This window comes from Hemicordylus capensis, chromosome 2 (genome assembly GCF_027244095.1).
Source record: "Hemicordylus capensis ecotype Gifberg chromosome 2, rHemCap1.1.pri, whole genome shotgun sequence".
Classification (NCBI taxonomy): Eukaryota; Metazoa; Chordata; class Lepidosauria; order Squamata; family Cordylidae; genus Hemicordylus; species Hemicordylus capensis.
In genome coordinates this window covers 252,478,823-252,495,777 of record NC_069658.1, presented here as the reverse complement: position 1 = coordinate 252,495,777, position 16,955 = coordinate 252,478,823, and the positions used below count along the sequence as shown (strand labels likewise).

At 44.9% G+C, this 16,955-nt stretch overlaps 1 protein-coding gene across 1 annotated transcript; it reads right to left on the bottom strand.

Moving 5' to 3' along the window:
* Positions 1-349: 349 nt before the first annotated feature.
* Positions 350-16,124, bottom strand: LOC128343944 (E3 ubiquitin-protein ligase TRIM7-like). The gene is made up of 7 exons (XM_053293380.1): positions 15,699-16,124; positions 11,314-11,409; positions 10,609-10,839; positions 8,004-8,026; positions 7,372-7,490; positions 4,765-4,797; positions 350-3,450 (listed from the first exon to the last, which is right to left on the bottom strand). The coding sequence occupies exons 1-7, from the start codon at positions 16,122-16,124 to the stop codon at positions 2,936-2,938; spliced, it is 1,443 nt and encodes a 480-aa protein (XP_053149355.1). The 3' UTR covers positions 350-2,935.
* Between the last annotated feature and the right edge of the window lie 831 nt (positions 16,125-16,955).

The following is a 16,955-nucleotide window of genomic DNA, read 5'->3' as shown; positions in this document are numbered from 1 at the left end:
CGTTGGTTGGAAGACAAAATAATATATTTGTTTTATGGATTTTTCAGAGAAAGACAGATGGACAAGAAAGCTCTCTCCATGCTTATCTGCAGAATTACTGTTGTAGAGGGGGAAAATTTTTAAGGTTCAGAGCTCAGTCCAGCAGCTCTCCTTGGGCACACCAGATCTGTCAGTCACACTAGGGCTACAAAACTGAAGAGGGCACACTCTAAGCTTTGCTAGTTTCCTGCACTGAGAAGGGGGTGGGACTAGAAGGCCTCCAAGGTCCCTCCCAACTCTAATATTATTTGAGTCTATGAATTGCCTCTTGAAAATTAAAGTTAAATACAAATTTCTTCACTTTAGGTTTATTTGTACATGACATATTCAGTATTACACTAATTTACACACATTACAATCAATATGGTTTTTGTAATCAGCCCATGCTTTTATGTGTTGTTAGCCATGTGGACAATACCACAAAAGCTCCCTTATCCTGTGCCGCCGCCCCCATTAAGCCTTAATCCAGCCATGCTGTTTATTATCATTTTATGAACATGAATCAAGCAAGGATTTGGATAGAACTACCAACGATGGCCCTATCCTTCAGACATAATTACTGAAGTGTCATATATAACCAGTAACTTAAGATCAGAAATTTTGAGACTGAAAGTTCATAGATGCTGGAGTATTAACATTTAGGAAAAATGCTGCTCTGAGCTCATGGGATAGAACGGGATATAAAATACATGATTATATACATGACTGGACTTAATACTTAAATACTCATACTTTGTCTGAGAGGATGACTGCTAATTCACAATCTGGTAGAAAGAATTCTATAGAAGTTATTCCGAATTGCTTCTGTGATTATCTACCATAGTAGGGATGTGCACAAATTGCGATTCAAAGCCGGAATCACAACACATCCCCTGCACCTTTTAAAATGGAGGGCATAGCCGCTACTCCTCTGCTCGCTGCCACTTCCTGAATCAGCAGTACTCCTCCCAGCTATTTTTGCGCCCCAGCGGCATTCTCCCCCAGCTGCCCTGCATGATGCTGGCACACACATGGCCTCCACGCATGCATGGAGGCCATGTGCCTGCCGGTGTCACACGGGGGCAGCTAAGTGAGAGTGCCGGTGGCACACAATTATAGCTGGGAGAAGTGCTGCCCCTGCTGATTCAGGAAGTGGCAGCAATGGCGGAGGAGCAGCTATGCACCTGCCCTCCTCCATTTTAAAGGTGCAGGGGATGTGTTACGATGTCAGGCTTCGAATTGCAATTCATGCACATCCCTATCCCATCGCTCCCCCAAAGCTGGGTATGGTTTATATAAACTCTACTGGACTTCATATTCAGCACAATCCTATGCATGTTTACTCAGAAGGAAGTCCCACCAGATGACATGATGTGTGGTCCATTGTCAATGGTAGCGACCCATCAGGGCAGCTGGTGCATCTTCAAAGGCAACTCCGACCGTGTAGCGCTGGGGCACCTGTAAATTGGCTAAAAACCACTGCCAGGCAGCAGTGCAGTGCTGCTCTTTCCACGCTAGCAGTTTTTAGGTATTTTGCAGTAGTCCCATTGAGTAACACTGGGGTTGCCTTTGAAGTTGCACAGCAGCCCTGACCATTTGCTACCGTCAATGGTGGACTGTGCACCCTGTCACCCATCCAGATTAGTGGGGCTTCCTCTGAAGCAAGTGTGCACAGGATTGCAGCCCAAGTTATGTCTAGTGCAACTCCCTGTCCCCTCCTCAGCCCACAATCAAAGCACAACAGCATCGTGCATCTTTAAACTAGGGATAATGGGAAGACTGGGTTTTCCCTAGGACAGGGCTCTGGAAAACACGGCTATTCTGGCTGAATTGGGACAGTTATAGGGTATGGTGTGGATCCCTCTGAATATAGTGGATCCTCCCTGAATAGTAACAGTTTTTAGTACCTGAGAACTCACAATTTATTATTATTTTTACAGCAACACTACAGTAATAAATGATACCACAGCAGCATAGCTATAACTGACCAAGGGATTGAGGACAAATGTCCTTGGCCCCCAAGGAAGAGGGGGTCTGTTAGCTGAGTGACAGTTTGCTCTTTGCTCACTCCCCACTTCTCCAAAGGAAACAGTGGAGAAATGGGTGGTGGGGTAGGGGACCATCATCTTCACATTTTGTCCCAGGATCCACTCCAATCTTGCTACGCCCTCAGATACATACCACATCTATTTTAAGCATAGGCAGAACTTTAAATCTGTCTAAAACCAACCGTATTTACCCAAATACAAGACTACTCTGAATTTAAGACAAGCCCCTTAAAAAATAGAGGTCAAATACAGGTTATACCCGAAGGAAGAGAACTTGGGGAAAACCTAAATATAGTACATGGTTTTAGCAATGAGCCCACTGATAGACACTTTCTATAAGTGTGGTGGTTTTATTTCTTTTACTGCTTTTGTTTCCCATTACTGTGTATTTGCTTTATTTGAAGCAAATCAGAAGCAGAGGAAACAGGGGGACTCTAGGAAAGGTAGGGAACAATCAGACTCCATTTGAATTAGTTTCAGTAATGATCAAATGCTTCCTTAAGCCTTTGCAGTTCCAGGAAGTGCTCGTGGATCAACAGATATTTGAGATGTTTGATTAATCATCCTGGTCAGCAGAGCCTGTGAGGTATATTTGGCATCCTTAGGAAGAGAGTGTGGTAAAGTTAAGTAATGTTGAGCCATCGAGTCGGTATCAACTCCTGGTGTCCACAGAGCCCTGTGGTTTTCTTTGGTAGAATACAGGAGGGGTTCACCATTGCCATCTCCCGTGCAGTATGAAATGATGCCTTTCAGCATCTTCCTATATTGCTGCTGCTTGATATAGTCTGGGAAACATACCAGCGGGGATTCAAACCGGCAACCTCTTGCTCGCTAGGCAAGTTACTTCCCCGCTGCACCATTAGGTGGCTTCAAGAGAGTGTGAGGTAGTCCTTATTTTGAAGCCAAAAGAAGGGGTGAAGGGTCTCCCTGGGGAATGAGACTGCTGAGAACGTGAAGAGCTGGGTTGCTCTATCTGCATCCAAAAAGGTCACCTGATCCCCTTCACAGTTCAGAGACACTTGTATTCTCTTAGGTTCCCCACTCAGGGACAGACGAGAGAAATCTGGAGGGTTGAGAGCCTTGTATTCACCTGCCCACTTTCCTACAGCCCAGATCCCTTCCTCAGGACTTATGCTGAGCTGGCCTTTTCTCTTCACAGACTTTCTGGCAACCCCCACAGCCCAGTTTTCCTCGCTTCCCACAGTGACTTGCCAGAAATGTCTGCCTTCTGTGAATCCCTCACATCCCAGCACACAAGGCCATTCATCAAATCTCTCAGGATTGTTGGGCAGATGTTGGTATTCACGTCCATTCCTCAGGCTTTTACAATCTGTAGACAGGATGAGCCAGGGACTAGCTATGTCTGCATCTAGAGTGACATTTGCTGTTTTGGGGGGAGAGAAGGAAAGAGAAAAGAAGCAGAATCAGCTTGGGGAGTGATGAAAAGTCTACCCCTTCGCATGTCTATGTACACATCTCTCCGGCCAAATCATTGTCCCAGGGCAGTAAAAGGAAGGGGAGATAGGTGAGACTCATCCTTCTCGTGTGAGCAGAACATCTTCCACTCATGGAACTACTAGTCAGGATGCTGCCCAATGTGTAACAATGGAGAGGGGTGTGGCTCATGGTGATCCTTGGTATACTAACAGCGATGTCACAAGAATGTTCCTGTTTTCATCACTAAAATGTTGGAGGGTATGCATTTGTAAAGCTGACCTACCTGGACATCTGGAGGAGGCTCCTACCTACCTCAGATATCCAGGCAAGTGGCTATTTACAAGCCTGCCTTTGAGTTCCAGATGCTGTGGAGCAAACAACAGGCAGGGGTGGTTCTGTCATGGGGCAAGGTGAGGCAGTTGCTTCAAGCAGTGGATTATTGGGGTGCCAACAGGTTGGCCCGCACTGCCAGTATCAGAGCAGCATCTCAGGACCAACCTGACTTCTGCGAGATTTGCAAGGAGCACTTCTCTTCACACTCCTTGCAAAGTCTGCAGGAAGCACAAGGAGAGAAGAGGAGGTTGCTGGCAACCTTTCCTCTTCCCTGTCTCTTGCAACACTTTCAAAGCTTGCAAGCCTCATTTCTGAAAGGGGGTTGGGCCCTGTGGGGCAAGGCTGCATTAGGCACCTCGCCTCAGGCACTGGCACTGCAATACTTTGGGCCACCCCGAGAACAAGAGAAGGCTGTTGCCTCCGTGCCAGCTTCCCAGGGGTACCTATTCCAGCCACTACTGGAAGCAGAATGCTGCCCTTGATTTATTTTCTTTGGCTTGATCCAGCCAGGCAGCTCTTAATTAAAAGGGTTCTATTATTTGTAAGCCACTTTGCAAATGGAAATATTGAGGGACAGATATACATGCTTTTATATGTCCAAAGGAAACATACATAGTCATGGAAGTGCTTCCTTATTCTTTCACATGACTCATAGTTAACCCACTTATGGGGTTCTAGTTCTAGGGTAGAATGGTTGAACTCCAAATAAATATGAGCAGACAGTTCTCTGACAAGTCCCCATCCCTCCTGTGTAGTGTTCCGTCTAACAGGGATTCCCAGATGTTGTTGACTACAACTCCCATAATCCCCAAGCAAAAGCCATTGCAGCTGGGGATTCTGGGAGTTGTAGTCAACAACATCTGGGAATCCCTGTTAGAGGGAACACTGCTCCTGTGAGTTTGGTTCTCCACCAGTCCCCAACATTTACCTTTCTGCAGTGGAAATCCAGATGATAGAGTGTCTAGGAAAGAAAGGGACAGAGATTAAGCACAACAGTATCACTCTTAAAACACATCTTATAACAAATACATCACTTATCATTATAAGATAGATTCCTCACACCTCCCCCTGCCCCCCACACGAAAGATTAGAGGCCAAGGCAGACATGTGTTTTCCCATGTAGGGCAAGTACTAGGTTTGGGGGAGAGTTAATTTAATCAGAAACAAGTTGTTCTGGTAAGAACTAATCTGCTTATATTTGTTTCACTGTAGTCTTAATTGATAATTACTGTCCTCACAAGTTAGCCTTCACACATTCAGCCTTCACACATTCACCATCTTGAATTGGGGTGGGTAACATCATCACAAACTACGCTGCTGATGTGTCCCTGTGTACCACTACAACTGTGCCAGATTTGGTTCAAATCGGTCAGGCAGTCTGCAAGTTAGCTTGTGCCTCAACCGTTCATGCACCTGCCATCTTGAATCAGGTGGATCAGGATGACACCAGTACAAACTACCCCCTTGAGCCATCCCGATGTGTCCCTACAGCCGTAGCAAATTTGGTCCAAATCGGATAGGCAGTTCACAAGTTAGCCCACTTGTGCCTCAATCATCCACACATCTGCCATCTTGAATCAAGAGTGGATGACATAATTACAAACTACACCATTGAGGTGTCACTCACTACCATTGTGCCAAATTTGGTGCAAATGGGTTAGGCAGTTCACATATCCCTCTTGTGCCTCATACATTTATGCGTCCGTCATTTTTATTATTTATTTATTTATTAAAAAATTTATACCGCCCTTCCAAAAGGCTCAGGGCGGTTTACATTAAAACACCTTGAATTGGGCGGGATGACATCATCACAAACTATGCTGCTGAGGTATCCCTATGTGTCCCTACAACTGTAACCAATTTGGTTCATATTGGTCCAGGCATTGATGATCTCATAAGCTTATTTTTCGTAAGGAAATTAGGCTAAAAATGGTGTGGGGAGAAAAAGATAAATTCCATTGCTGTATTGTCTCTTTTGTTCCTTCTGTGGCTAAAAGCTTCTAGTGGTGAGTTAAGTTGGCAAAAGGCTAACCTACACAGCCTCTACAGTGCTATAATATGATAGATAGATAGATAGATAGATAGATAGATAGACAGATCTGATTCAGTTCCTTGTGTGCACACACATGATGTTGCTGACCATGCAAATGCTGCCTGTCAAGCACAGACACCATTTGCATGCTGGCGCTGTGCAGGGATACTTGGGCTGAGCGCCATCCCAGCAGGAAGCTGCATGGGGTGAGACAGAACAGGTAAGGTCCTGCTCTCCTCTTTCTTAAAGCTCTTGCTCCCTGCTGCCAACCAGGGCAAGAACCGGTGCTCGAATCACGATTCAAGTAAACTCCTACAAACAGCTCCCTCCTCTGCTCTTGGCTGGCTGGCTGGCTGGCTGGCTATGTGCTGAAGCTCAGCGTACCCCCTCCCCTCAGTCTGACTGACAGGCTTCAGAAAATTAGCACTGAATACTCGAAGCAGAAGGCTGCTGGTTCGAATCCCCACTGCTACTATATCGGGCAGCAGCGATATCGGAAGATGCTGAAAGGCATCATTTCATACTGTGTGGGAGGAGGCAATGGTAAACCACTCCTGTATTCTACCAAAGAAAACCACAGGACTCTGTGGGCGCCAGGAGTTGAAATCGACTTGAAATTGAAATCGATTTTCAATGGGAGTACACATGAATAGCTTTCTCTTGATGTAAGCTAGTGACTGGAGTAGCCTGTCTCATAACTGTAACCTGTGTGTGTGTACACACACACACACACACACACACACCCCTATGGAGTCCCTGAGCTAAAGGTTTGTGACAGAAAGGGTACACTTGTAGGAGGCTTTGCTCTATGTGCCAACATTGAGGGAGGCTCGATTGTTGTGCATGTGGGTCAGGGCCTTCTCTGTTGTTGCCCCCAGGTTCTGGAATGCTCTCCCAGTGGGTGTCTATGCTCTGGTGTCTGTGGCTGCTTTTTTTAAAACCACTGAAAACTTTTATTTTTTGCTTGGGGTTTGCGAGTCTCTCCTTTCCAGGCAACTCTCTTTTTGTTTTTATGACTGTTGCTTTTTGGTGTTTTTATTTTTTTATGGTCTTAATTGATTTTGATATTTTAATGTGTTTGTATGGAATTTTATTGTATTAACTTTTGTAAAATTTCTTGGGATAAGTTTTATGAAAGGCAGTATACAAACTGAATCATCAGTCAATCAATCAGGTTGGGAACACCTGCCCTCTGCTATCGTATTCTGGGTGCTGTTCTATCCTAGTGCCCTGTTAAAACATTACTCAGCTTTAAAGAGCTTAAGTGACTGGTGGTCAAACATTTACATATGACACATTTAACCAATTCTAGAAAAAGCAATTCTGAGTGAAATTATAGGACTGGTTTGACTTGAGTATTTCTACAGTGAATTAAAATTACCTTCTTCAATTCTCCATTTCCCTTGCTCTGTTAACGTTACAAGTGATACGGAGCCTGCCCTGTTTACACCAAGGGAGCCAATATAATGTCCCATATGGAATCCCTCAACTATTCTTCATTACCTTCCAGTTTCTTCCTGATGGCCTCCAGAAAGGGATTAATGTCACAGAATTCCCAAATCTTCCACTTGAGCTCAGAAGGAAAAGTGACTGGATTTGCAAACATTTTGTACTCCTTACACCTAGTGGAGAGGAACAACTGTCAATATCCATCTAGTCCAGAATTCCTGAGTAAAGCAAAAGAAAAGGAACAGAGAGGGAGGCGGCAGCAGAAAGCCTAAAGACATAGGGCAGTTGGAATTCTTTGTGGAGGATAGGAACACAGGAAGCGGCCTTATAGTGAGTCAGACCATAGGTCTGTCTAGCGCGGTATTGTCTACACCAGGGTTTCTCAACGTGTGGGTCCCCAGATGTAATTGGACTTCAACTCCCATAATTCCCAACCAAAGGCCACTGGGGCTGGGGATTATGGGAGTTGAAGTCCAATAACATCTGAGGACCCACACGTTGAGAAAACCTGGTCTACACAGACTGGCAGCAGCTTCTCCAAGGTTGCAGGCAGGAGTCTCTCTCTGCCCTATCTTGGAGATACCAGGGAGGGAACTTGGAGCCTTCTGAATGCAAAAGTGGAGAGTATCCTATTCAGATCTTTCCCAGCATCACAGAGGTAATTGTCATGAGTGGGATCTACTTACCTTTCCAAGGTACTTTTAATATCCTAGAGAAGAAAGAGATAGAAAAAGAGGGTGTTGGTCACTGGCCATTCCATGGGCTCTTCTAGATGGTGATATATTCCAACTTCAGCACAAATTGCAGTGGAAGATAAAATGAGAAATCCACACTATGTTCAAGGATGTTATGCAATAGTCTTAATGCCATCTGCTGTCAATCCATGAAAACATATTTTTTCAAATTCCTTTTATTCTAATTTGAAAGAAAAGAACAGCTTTTTTGTGGATCACCATGAAAAGCCAGCAGATAACCCTAAGAATATTACAAAACATCCTTGAACTTCATGTGGATTTCTCTTTTTATTTCACGTCGTAGAATGTATCACCATCTGGAAGAGCCCTATGAAGGGTGTCCTTTATGGCAGGATAGATATATGTACACACATGTAGATAAAATATATGTACATTAAAACAATTATAAACAATCAAAAAGCACTAGATAAAAATAGCACACTAACACTCAGCAGGTACTAGGATAACAGTGAGCTTAGAAGACATCACTTGAGGGTTGAGGGTGTGCAATAGCTTGATACAGTGGAGTGTTGGGTGTTATGTGTATTGCTTTAAGCACTAAAGTGTAGTTTGTTGCAATCTCTCTCCTCCCCTAGCAGATGGGTGTGGTCTCATTCCCAGTCTGATTGAAACAGTTTCTGTATGGTTTGTGTTATGCAGTGCAGTTCCTTTTTAGAATAAAAGAATAAAGAAGTTTGGCCGCTCCTCTGGAATCTCCTACTTTGTGGCAGATCTCTCAAGCTCATCCAGTGAGTACTCCTCAGCAGACCCATGTGACAGGCATATTACATGGTGGTGGTGGGGATGCTTCTCATGGAGAATCTTCATGAGATAACAAAGCCTGGAGGACGTATTTCGATGTATTTCCTGAGTTAAAAAATGCTGGTTTTAAACTACTTTTTCTGAAAACGCCTGGAACAAATAGGGAGAGGCATTGACGCAGAATAATTGGCATGATAAGAGAGATGTTCTCTTTAGAAATGCAGATATCGCTATTTAGGAAGCTCTCCCTGCCCGCCCCCCTGCATTGGCTAGAAGGAAAACATGGAGCATGCCATGTGAACTTGTTTCAAAACAAAATCTGAGAGCAGAGGGGAGGGGTTGCTTCCATCCTAATTTGCATATTATGCAAATTATGTGGCAGCTACTTTGCTTTTTTTTTTATTTGACAGATTTGTATGCTTTCCTCTCCTTCTCTGCCCTCCCATGTGATCAGATCTAGAGTAAGATCCTGGCAACCCAGGCAGCGTATTTGAAATCCATGTAAATCTGGGTGTAATTTAGCAATAGCAATAGCAATAGCACTTACATTTATATACCGCTTTATAGCCGAAGCTCTCTAAGCGGTTTACAATGATTTAGCATATTGCCCCCAACATTCTGGGTACTCATTTTACCGACCTCGGAAGAATGGAAGGCTGAGTCAACCTTGAGCCCCTGGTCAGGATCGAACTTGTAACCTTCTGGTTACAGGGCGGCAGTTTTACCACTGCGCCACCAGCCGGGTGGAGGAGCCAAGATCTGGGGGCTACCCTAAATTCCAGGGGACATGGCAACCCTATCTTCCCAGAGCGGCCCCATCTCCTGTGGGAAATCTCTTACAGTGCTCACACATGTCTCCCATTCAAATGCAAGCCAGGGTGGACCCTGCTTAGCAAAGGGGACAATTCATGCTTACTACCACAAGACCAGCTCTCCTCCTACTTGTGTGAATCAGGGTTTTCAGCAGTTGCTGCTATAAAGAGCAATTATTTATTTATTTAGCACATTTCTATACTATTAATAGGTACTTTCAAAATACTTATTGAAAGTAACTTGGAGCCTAAAATTAGACGGACAGTCTCAAACACAAAGCCCAGGTTTGAAAAACTAAGCAGGAGCAAGGAAGCTCACCCTTTTAATTGAAAAGGTAAATGTTTTCTTCTCTGCCTAATCAAATCTATGGTTGTGATCCTGACTAACAAAGTGTGCAGTATGAAACACTAGCCCTCATGATGGTCTGCCATGCTTTCAAATGTGGGTACTCTTCTGCTTTTTTACAAGAGCACGTACACTTTTCAGAGCTCGCCTGTGCTCTGGAAGCACTCTGCTCGATGGGACAACAGATTCCATCCACAATAAACAGAAATATCTAGTTCTGAAGAGTCCAGAGTAAGTTGGATATACTCAGTGGCATTCTTAGACGTGACTATTTGACCAGAAGCCAATGTTCTCAAGGAATATGAAAGAAACGAGACTTTGTGTGCTTCACAATTGAAAACATTCATATTACTGTCAAGGGAGGAGCCTTGGGGGACTCTGGGGTGTGTGTGTGTGTGCGCGCGTGTGGGGGCGGAGTTTGGCCCATAAATCATTTAGGTGCAGACTCTGAAATTACCTAGGTGCACCTCTGGATACACTGCCCTATCCCACACGGATGCTTCTGTACATGGCTGACCTGGTTATCAACAGCACAAAGTGGATCCTTTTACTTCTTGTGTCCACGAAGGATGCACACAAAGGTTTAGAGCCAGTCTTCCCTTGGAGAGAAGTTTCCCTTTTTCTGTGACCATCTTACCTTCAGAAATTCAATCTCTGAGTGCTGACATTTCTCTTCCATCTCCTGGATGATGCTGTCAAGGGAGGAGAGTTTCCTGGAGAGTCTGGCCACGCACTCATCTCTTCGAGTTGCAATCTCTGTCTCCACCTCTTCCATCTGGGCCAGTAGAAGCGCTTCCTGTTCTTCCAGAAACTGGTGCAGTTGTCTGAACTCAGCGATTGTCTTTTCCCTCTCTGCATCTGTTTGTTTCTACAATTAGCAGGTCGGATGGGGGGAAAGCAGACTTGTGTCAGAATGGCACAGAACATTCTAGTGATGAAATATTGCGCCAATATTTGAAACACATCACATAGATCAATATTTGTAGCATGCGTAGAGGGGTGGTTGGGATAACCCCACACACGTACAATTAGGTAAGTGTCCCGGGGACAGTGAAGGATGTGCACACTCACATGCCCTTATTGTGTGTGATAGAGCTACGAAGCCATTTATTTATTTATTTATTTAATAAATATACCGCCCAATCCACAGACTCAGGGCAGTGTACAAAACAAGAATAGCATCTGGGATTTTAAAAATATTTATTTATTTAAAGGGCAAATGCCTGGTGGAAAAGAAATGTCTTCAATAAGGTTTTAAAGGCTGAAAGGGAGGAGGCAGACTGAATCTGGGTTGACTGAATCTGCATTGTCTGAACTGGCCCTCAGTAATAATGACACTTACAAATAGGCTGAGGCATTCCCTTCCTGTCTCTGCTTTATATGCCAGAATTTTCTCTCTCTCCTTCTTCAGAACCCTCAGATACTCAGAGATCAGATCCTGGAGAGGAAACAAAAAATCAGTTTTGGATACTTTAGAGATTTACACAATTGTATCTGTGAGAGAGAAAGATGGAAAAGTTGAATGATACACTGACTCCAGGCTTTGTATTTCATGGGCATCCACCAAATCCCTCCAGATCTTATTGCATTATAGATTTCAGGTAGACTGAACTGCTTAAAAGCACCAGTTTAAGTATGGATTTAAAATCACTTAAGATGGGATGGGGTGGAGTGGGGTGGGGTGCTATGACAGAAAAGGGAGGTTGGCGTTGCAGATTATGAGATGAAAATAATTGGATATATTTAAATACAAATACAGTGTACTGCTGCAGAAGTATTTCATTTATTTATTATTTAGCATATTTGTATATCACCCACTACCGAAGCCCCTAGGCAGTTTACAAGTATGAGGTAGAATATATGAAAAATGTTGATTACTAGACAACCTGCACAGAGCATCTGTGTGCTCTTTGGGGCTGGCTGTTCCCTTCTCCCTCCTGCCCCACTCTCCCTCCCTCCCTTCTGCCCCACACTCTTGCCTCTCTTCCCCTCCCTCCCACCCCACACTCTCTTGCCCTCCCTCCCCTCCCACCTCCCTCTCTCACCCTCCTGCCCCAGTCTCTCCTGCCCTCCCCCTCCCCCTGCTCCTCTCTCCTGCCCTCCCCTTGCCCCACTCCCCCTTGCCCTCCCCTCCCCCTTGCCCCACTCCCTCTTGTCCTCCCCCTCCCCCACCCCACTCCCTCTTGTCCTCCCCCTCCCCCTTGCCCCACTTCCTCTTGCCCTCCCCCTGCCCCACTCCCTCTTGTCCTCCCCCTCCCCCACCCCACTCCCTCTTGCCCTCACCTCCCCCTGCCCCACTCCCTCTTGTCCTCCCCTCCCCCACCCCACTCCCTCTTGCCCTCACCTCCCCCTGCCCCACTCCCTCTTGTCCTCCTCCTCCCCCTGCCCCACTCACTCTTGCCCTCCCCTCCCCCTGCCCCACTCCCTCTTGCCCTCCCCACCCCCCTGCCCCACTCCCTTTTGCCCTCCCCTCCCCCTGCCCCACTCCCTCGTGCCCTCCCCCTGCCCCACTCTCTCTTGCCCTCCCCTCCCCCTTCCCCCTCCCTCTTGCCCTCCCCTCCCCCACTCCCTCTTGCCCTCCCCCTGCCCCACTCCCTCTTGCCCTCCCCTCCCCCACCCCACTCCCTCTTGCCCTCCCCTCCCCCTGCCCCACTCTCTCTTGCCCTCCCCTCCCCCCGCCCCACTCCCCTTGCCCTCTTGCCCTCCCCCTGCCCCACTCCCTCTTGCCCTCTTGCCCTCCCCGCCCAACTCCCTCTTGCCCTCCCCTCCCCCTCTCCCTCTTGCCCTCCTCTCCCCCTGCCCCGCTCCCTCTTGCCCTCCCCTCACCCTGCCAATTCTCCTCCTCCTGGGTGTGCCAGCCAATCAGGCGCTTCCACAGCCCAGCCAATCAGCTGGGCTGCCGGACGCATTTTTCCTGGCACACCCAGGAGAATTATATATATAGATTAGGTTAAGGACAGATTTTTTTTAAAAAAGGATTTTTAATAGAGCTAGAAAGGAATGCTTTTTTAACCTTCATCATTTTGTTACCTTTCTTGGTTGGCTTGATTATATTTAAGGGTTATTTATGATTTGCAACTGAAACCAATACAATGCATACTTTTGACCTCATTCTCAAGGTGATCCAATGAGAATGTAGGTAGGTAGGTAGGTAAGTAAGTAAAATACATACATACATACATACATACATACATAAAATTAAGCTTATTATGGAGTGCCTATCCACAATACTGTCCCTTCTCAGTGCTAGATATCCACAGCCACAGCATCCCTGGCAGATGCCTCCTTATGTTTTAAAAAACCAGGTTCAGCAAAGCACAAAAACTCTGGGATCTGATTCAATTACGAGAGGAAGTCGCCCACAATGTTTAGAGTTGTATTTTATTAATCATAATTTTATTGTCTATTAATTTTTAGTAATTTAGTTGTAATTATTTCAAGATAATTTGGTCTATAATAAATTCTAATTTAATTGCCACATGATCTTTTATTTTATCTATATATTTAATTCTCCTAAGTGAGCCTTGGAATGTGTGTCCCAGTGCCCAGCTGATTGGCTGGGTGGCGGAGGCACCTGATTGGCTGAGGTGCACGCAGGAGAATTGGTCGCCGTGGCGGAGGCGGAGGTGGGCCCAGCCACGGTGGCGAGGCAGTGGCGGCGGGCCCAGCCATGAAGGTGAGGCAGCGGCAGGCCTGGCCCCAGCGGAGACACTCGGCCTGGCCGCGGTGGTGGCACTCTGCCCAGCAGCCTGGTCCAGGCACGGGCCGGCGGAGACACGGGCAGAAGGTTGGGGGGAAGAGGTAACCGGCCCCAAAGAGCACACAGATGCTCTGTGCGGGGTCGGCTAGTTGTATCTGTTTTATATCCTATGCTTGTCTTTGATGATTGATTGACAAGAGGAAGTCCCTCTAAGTGTATGGAAATTACACCAATTGAAGTAATCTATTACTCACAGGAACTTCATGTATACATAATGGTGTATGGGCTATATAAGTTGAAATCAAAAATCAATTGCTTTACATAAGCTTCGCCATTTTGTTTGGGTTTGCAATAAGATTTTTGCTTATGCTGAAATGATTACATCCCTGGTAGCTGTTTTCCCTTCAGTTAGCAAAAATCATATTTAGCATGGTACCCGCAAGTGCTGAAGGAGCAAGATAAGACTGGCCCAGACTGGCCCACTGCTTGCACGCATAATTTATGACCTATTCCCAGACGAAACAGGAACTAACCATGAGTTATGACATAGAACTGATTTTTGTGTGTAAATGTTTTCTTAAGGATGATCTGGTGTGTAAATGTGTTGCTTTTGTATCAGGCCTCTGTCCTGCTTTGAGCGCGAGCCGAGCAGCACCTTTGCTACTTAAGGGCAAATAAAACTTTGATCTTAAGTCCTCTCGTCTGGGCTGATTATTGGGCTCCATCCGCCCAGGAACAAACCTTCCCTATTGGGGTCAGGGGTACCCTGATACTTCACATAATACATGGGTAACATTTTAAATCAGATTTTTAGACTCTGAGGTTTATTGGCCATAACTGACTGTGTCTTCTTTATTTAGATACTTAAGTTTCTCTTCCTTAAATCTACTGTCAGTCCATTTTCACTGGGTGACCAAATTCAAGCAGTGTTAGAGAAGGAGAAAAAGTTCTCTATCCATCTTCTTCAACCTTGTAAAACAACATAAATTCCTATCATATCTCCTATTCTTTTTTTCTATTTCCCCCCCCACAAAGGCTACAACCTTCTCCTTGACCATGTTGGTTACTCTAGCTTGTATCTTTTCCACATATCAGTGGGAGTAACCCAAGTTGGGGTGCAAATCTGACTAAATCCTTGTTTGTTTGTTTGTTTATTCGATTTATATACTGCCCTTCCAAAATGGCTCAGGGCAGTTTACAACAGGATAAAAACAATTAAAACCAGTTAACAATTGAAATCAAAACTATAAAAACAGAATAAAACCAATTTAAACATTCAAACAGCTAAAAACCCTGGAAAACCAGGGCAACCATTTAAAACAATTTAAAACAGTTTACAGTAGTTTAAAAACCCTGGAAGGCCAGGCCAAACAGATAGGTTTTAAGGGTTCTCCTGAAAGACAGTAATGAACTCAGATTACGGATTTCTTCTGGGAGTGCATTCCACAGCCCAGGAGTAGCTACAGAGAAGGCCACTCTCTGAGTCACCACCAGATGAATCGGTGGTAACTGGAGACGGACCTTGTTCATTATTAGGCTGTGTCCTAAAATTAATGTTGATGTTGAATTTAATAATAATAATAATAATAATAATAATAATAATAATAATAATAATGATTTGATTTCTGTACCGCCCTTCCAAAAATGGCTCAGGGCGGTTTACACCGAGAAATAACAAACAAACAAATAAGATGGAACCCTGTCCCCAAAGGGCTCACATTCTAAAAAGAAACATAAGATAGACCCCAGCAACAGTCACTGGAAGTACTGTGCTGGGGGTGGATAGGGCCAGTTACTCTCCCCCTGCTGAATAAAGAGAATCACCATGGTAAAAGGTGCCTCTTTGCCCAGTTAGCAGGGGCTAACTAATCAAATTAACATTAATTATTACAATTATTATTATTATTATTATTACAATTTAAACTAAGAATTTCCTGTAGGAAGGAATCTATCAAGAAACTACCAAACAGAAACCACAGCTATCCACCACCACAACCCTCACATCAAGATCCACAGGGATTTCCTACCTTATACTTTTGGGAAGCCTTCTCCAGAGACTTTTTCCTGTGATATCGGTGTTCCTTGGTTCTGTTGCAGATTCCACAGATAAGGACTTGATCTTGTTTACAGAAGAGTTTTAGAGGCTCCTGGTGTTTTTCACAGATAGTGTTTTCCTTTCCTTCTGTCCTGTTTCCTCCCTGAAAACTGAGTCTCTTGGCTAATGCTACAAATTTAGCCAGTTGCTGATTTGGGATGAAATTCCTTTGCTGGGTGTTTTTTCTGCAATAAGGACAGGACACTTCTGTGCCTGGTTCCTCCCAGAACTGGGTCAGGCAGTCTTGGCAGAAATTGTGCCCACAATCTATAATGGTTACCGGTTCCTTGAAATACTCCAGGCAGATAGAACAAGTAGCTTCATCACAGAGCTCCTCTACGGGCCCCCCTGCAGCCATGACTTTCCCAGACGGAAGACAGAATTTTAAAAAACTGGTTTCACTTTCTTCTTCAGCTGGGCATTTTCCTTCCTGAAAATGACTGAGGATCACTGTTGACATGAAATCGCTATTGCGAAGAGCAGGAATGAGCTGAAACAGCTTCCTGGTAGAGATATTTCTTTAAAAAAAAAAAAGAATGGGGATAATTAGACTCATTAGGGAGAAACATTTTAATATGAAAGCTGGATATAAGCAAGTTGTTATTCTCTCATTCAGCCTTCTTCTCTTCTGCCCTGTAAGGCAGCACAAAAAGGAGGGTCCCATTCACAGCCCTCAAACCAAACTGTTTGAAGTCCAGGGGATCAAATTGCCTCAGTATTTTCATTCTTGATATACAGGTGAAACTCGGAAAATTAGAATATCGTGCAAAAGTTCATTAATTTCAGTAATGCAAATTAAAAGGTGAAACTGATATATGAGACAGACGCATTACATGCAAAGCGAGATAAGTCAAGCCTTAACTTGTTATAATTGTGATGATCATGGCGTACAGCTCATGAAAACCCCAAATCCACAATCCCAGAAAATTAGAATATTACATGGAACCAAGAAGACAAGGATTGTAGAATAGAACAATATCGGACCTCTGAAAAGTATACAGTGTACTGTGCTTGATTGGCCAGCAAACTCACCTGACCTGACCCCATAGAGAATCTATGGGGCATTGCCAAGAGAAGGATGAGAGACATGAGACCGAACAATGCAGAAGAGCTGAAAGCCGCTAATGAAGCATCCTGGTCTTCCATAATACCTCATCAGTGCCACAGGCTGATAGCATCCATGCCACGC

Coding starts and splice junctions, on each gene's coding strand:
- LOC128343944 (XM_053293380.1), bottom strand. CDS start 16,124: ATGGCTGCAGGGGGGCCCGTAGAGGAGCTCTGTGATGAAGCTACTTGT. Junction 8,027..10,608: donor CAGAGATTGAATTTCTGAAG/GTAAGATGGTCA, acceptor TTTCTTCTCTAG/GATATTAAAAGTACCTTGGA. Junction 7,491..8,003: donor ATTAAAAGTACCTTGGAAAG/GTAAGTAGATCC, acceptor CCTCTCCACTAG/GTGTAAGGAGTACAAAATGT.